Below are 4,617 nucleotides of genomic sequence, written 5' to 3' on the forward strand. Positions count from 1 at the left end.
CTTTGATCAGGTAGTTTCTTCAAATATATGTGTGAACTTTGCTGATACAGTAATCTTCTAATGCTTATTGCAAATCCCTTTTTAGGCAAAAACTTTGAAGTATCTGAAAAATGGAAAATTAAATGATGTAAAATGGGTTAAGAGATGCTATTATCATAATCCTTAAAATCAAACAAACTCACTTTATTGCTTCAAAAGTTTTTTTTTTGAACTGCTTCAAAAGTTAATATAGACATTATGCACCCAAACACGCCCAAAAAATGAAATTATGTTTAAATGATAATACACAAAAGTTAATAGGTGCGAATATGAGATAGTAGGAAAGAGTTCAGATAACTTGCATTTAGTTGTAGGTTTAACTCTACTTACATTATACCACTTGATACTTCATAAATTTTTTATAGAATTTTTCATTATGTCGTGGAAAGCCTCATAATCAGAATGACAGAATGTAATACAGTTCTTTCATTCTGATCTCTTACACTTCTTGCAGTAATGGGAGTTACATGAGTCAAGAGTTCCACATCTGTAACAGAAGCTACTTCCACACCTGCAGCTCAAAATAGAAAAAATTCAAGCATATATTATTGCAAATATAAGTAGAATAGTATGACGATAATCCACAAAATCGTACACCTCTCACATAACAACTACTAGATAATAATCACAGGTAGGAATTTCATGCTCTAAAGATATATGTAGGATACCTTTACAAAGTGTGAAACTATTGCCAATCCAGAAGACATATATAAAAGTGGTGAAAAGGTGAGAAAACATAGTAAATAGAAAAAAAATGAAGAAGCGGCAAAAGTCAAAATGTATGACTTATATATCTGATTAGTATATTACTTTTCAGAAAGAGAAGAGTATGGAATAGAAAAAAATAGTATGTTGAATTCAAAGTTCAAACAAAGCAGTAAGCACAAGAGTGAGAGATTAAGAGAAACTCATGTGAACATATAAGTAAAAATAAAACTCATCAAAAAAATAACCCCACAATTTCAGATAGAACAAAATACAAAACTTCCCCCGGAACTCACACTTTGGTGTCTAGCTTTAAATGAGTGTCGACTTAATATTTAAGGTGTGTTTGAGTCAGACACTTCCAACGCGTGTGCACGCATCGGTGTCGCAACATGTAGACATGTCCAATCCAAGCTTTAATAACTATGTCATGTATGGTTTAGTTTTGAGTAATGATTCACTCACACTCTTCATTCTATTTACATATTATTTTTTCTCTTTTTGCTTTCTATCTCTTTCTCTATTTCCTGTTACATCATCTATCATATCACTCGTTTACCTCTCTTTTCTTCACATTTTATGAATGCGGAGGGGGAATTCAAATGTGAACAAACTATAATTCGTAAAATTGGAGTGCAAAATTTGGAAGAAGAAATGAAAGTGGACCTGCATCTAATGAAGCTGCATCCTTCAGATTTTGTAACATAGTATTTGCAATGGGGGCACCTCTTCCACTTCTTATCTTTAGCAAGCTTCATCAGCATGATATCTTCATTCCCCCTCTCATCCTTCCCCAGCTTCTGAAACTTCTTGCACGTGACCTCCGCGTGCCATGGCACCTTGCACTGCGCACAGAACAACCTCCTGCAACTGGGGCACTCCGATTCCCTGACCTTCTCCTTTCCGTCATTCACCAACAGAGCAGAGCAATCCTTGAAGGGGCAGTAGAATTTCTCCGACGCCGCGATCATCGCCTCGCACGACGCCATCAGCCACCGGTCCAGCACCTCCACCAGGAGAATGGAACGGCAATTCTCCGCCTCTAATTGGCCTGAGCATCCCGGAACGGGGCACCTGATGTTGGTCCCGTTGTCCTCAACCTTGGTTCCGATGTACGCAGTGGCGGAACCAGAAATTTTGGGAAGCCTGGGCACATTTATGAAGTAGTCCCTGAATTTTTCCCTTACCTTTACATTTGCCCTTTTTTATTTTTTTTTGGACCTAAATTATGATCTGGACCAAAGAAAAAAAAAAAATTTTGGCCAGAGCCTGGGCACAGGCCCAGGATGGCCAGGCGGTACATCCGCCTATGGATGTACGTGGAAACACAGTCGGAGCAATATGCATGGGAGCAACCAGTGACGGTGAAGGAGTCCCTCGTGGTTTTGGTGTCCGTGCAGATTTCGCAGACGAACGGCGCGTCGTTTGAACTCTCTCCTCTTTTGAATTTTCTGCGTTTGGTGGAAGGGGTTTTTGGAGGTATGATATTGAGGACCTTAACGTCGTCGTCGGAGTCACGGAGGTCGATGACCTCGGCGGTGGAAGAGGGAACGACGCCTCTTTTTCTTGGTCGGCGAGGGAAGGGTGGTGATGGTGTCTCTGTTTTCAGACTCATCGGAGAAGGGTTTTGAATTTTGGTGATTGAGGATTCAGGTTAAGTGCTGCTCAGTGCTCACACTCCATTTTGCTTCGGTTGCTTATTATGCAAGTCTGTTAAATGCATAATAAATATCTCAGAAAATATCTCGAGTTTGTTTTGATCGGTTTTAACTTGAGATCAAAACAAACTTGAGATATTTTGTTTTGATCGGTTTTAAGCACAAATAATGGTTTGATGCATGGATCTACTTCAAATGATTTTGGCATCTACTTCAAACTGGAGGATGACATTACCTTCATTTTTATGTTCTATCCATTTACTTCTTTTAATGAGCATAAAACATGGTTGAACTTGATGCCTAATTGCTATTATCATCTTACTAGATTGTCATCTCAATATTCTTGATTTAAAAGTAAAAAGCAGCCCCCTCATCGAAATCCATACAAACGAGAGAAAAGTAGAGAAATGGCCTATCTATCTATCTATTATCTATTATAATATAGTAATTGTGAAACGCGGAGTATGGCGCTGCCACGTCAACACTTATAGTTCTAAAAACCTTATCCAGCTCAGCGTTTTGTCTTACGTGTCATCTTATTTCCTTCTCAACAAAGACTCAACATCGAGCAATCTACCCATGAAACCCTCTTGCCTAAACATTTGCACGCCCATTCTGCTTCTTCACTGCGTTGTCCACAAGTTTTCAACCATCAATCCATCCCTCTCTTCGGCGGTCTCTGCTATGCCGCCAAGGTCTAACCACAGCTACGTTCCGATAAGCAGCCCGCCGACTCCTCTTGGCTTCGAGATTTGCAGAGGACACATTTTCATTTGGGCTCTCAGCTTCTTGCGGCAAACCTCTGACAGGGCCATCTTCATTTTGCAGGACTGCTTGCATGACGAGGGCGAGTGAAAGAATCCAATCGATCCTCACACGAGCACTCTTTAAATCACACATTTTCGGAGACATGTCCCCTTCTTCCGAACTGATTATGACAGCGACACAAATAATTCTTACTCCACCTGCAACACCCCTCAATTGTTGGTGTTTTCACCTAGGTAACAACTAGCAATGGTGAACTTTCGTGGGTAATTCCACTTTGGGCCCCTGATGTTTCAGAAATGAGCGATATGGGCCCCCGTGTTTAAACGTAGCGGTCAGGCACCCCAACGTTTCAAAAACGTGCGATCCAGCCCCTTCTGTTAAGCTCCGTTAGTTGACCAAACGGAGGCCCTTTCATTAATTGACGTGGATTTTCTTTTTTAGTTTAACATTAAATTTTCCCAAACGCATTTCCCCCCCCCCCAAATCAGAAACACGCGATTTCGACCCCCAATTTTAACCTAATTAAAGAAAGGAAGAAGAAGAAGATAAGGGGAGAATAAGAAGCTCGAAGAAGAAGGAGAAAGGAAGAGAAGGAGAAAGGAAGAAGCTCGAAAAGAAGAGGGGAAGAAGCGCGAAGAGTAAGAAACGAGGAAGAAGCTTGTTCGATTCAAATGTCAAGTGCAAGTGGAAGCTCCAACACCCATGGCTCTGTTCGAACAAGGTACTGCGATTGTGGTGTCGAGTCGAAGCTGGTTACATGTTGGGTGGGTGATAATGCTGGGCGTCATTTCTACGGTTGTGGCAAATATCATGTGAGTTTGGTTTACTGGATTTGCTATCTAATTTCTTCACTGACATTTTCTCCACATCTGCCATTTTATTTGCTGAGTTTGGTTCACTGGGTTTAATTTGCAGGTTTATGGGAGGAGGATGTGCGGATTTTTCCAGTGGTATGATGGGGAAGGCAATGCACGTGAAAGGAAGGTTATTTCTGGCCTAATCCGCAAGATTGAAGTGCATAAGAAGAATGAGATGTATTTGACTAGGTGTTGTTTAATTGGGTGGGGACTTTGTGCAGCTTTGTTGCTTGTCATTGTAATGTTGTTGGTGGAAATTTATAGGACATAGGCTAGGAATGAAAGAGAATGATGGAATGTAAGGAGAATGAGAAAGACTATGTTATGTTTTCTGGGTCCATTTTCTAATGCAATGAGAAAGGTTTTTTGCTATCTAATGTTATGATGCTATCTATCCCTGCTTTGCTTTCCTTTCTTTCTCCTTTCACATAATGCAATATGTCACAATTAAGACATCATAACACTTGAACACAAACTAGACTTGACAACAATTATACATCAACCTTACTTAACTTATCATTCAATACAACACAACAAAATAGGTTCAGAACATTACATAGGTTCATAACATCACATAGGTTCAGAACATC

At 40.1% G+C, this 4,617-nt stretch overlaps 2 protein-coding genes across 2 annotated transcripts; one reads left to right on the forward strand and one right to left on the reverse strand.

Moving 5' to 3' along the window:
• Nucleotides 1-465: 465 nt before the first annotated feature.
• On the reverse strand, nucleotides 466-2,359 carry LOC130725537 (E3 ubiquitin-protein ligase RSL1-like). Its single transcript, XM_057576757.1, has 3 exons — nucleotides 2,060-2,359; nucleotides 1,411-1,856; nucleotides 466-550 (listed from the first exon to the last, which is right to left on the reverse strand). The coding sequence occupies exons 1-3, from the start codon at nucleotides 2,357-2,359 to the stop codon at nucleotides 466-468; spliced, it is 831 nt and encodes a 276-aa protein (XP_057432740.1).
• A 1,482-nt stretch (nucleotides 2,360-3,841) lies between these two features.
• Nucleotides 3,842-4,298, forward strand: LOC130725538 (uncharacterized). Its single transcript, XM_057576758.1, has 2 exons — nucleotides 3,842-3,982; nucleotides 4,086-4,298. Exons 1-2 carry the CDS (start codon nucleotides 3,842-3,844, stop codon nucleotides 4,296-4,298), a joined length of 354 nt encoding a protein of 117 aa, XP_057432741.1.
• Nucleotides 4,299-4,617: the final 319 nt, after the last annotated feature.

The sequence above is a fragment of the Lotus japonicus genome, chromosome 6, assembly GCF_012489685.1.
Source record: "Lotus japonicus ecotype B-129 chromosome 6, LjGifu_v1.2".
Classification (NCBI taxonomy): domain Eukaryota; kingdom Viridiplantae; phylum Streptophyta; class Magnoliopsida; order Fabales; family Fabaceae; genus Lotus; species Lotus japonicus.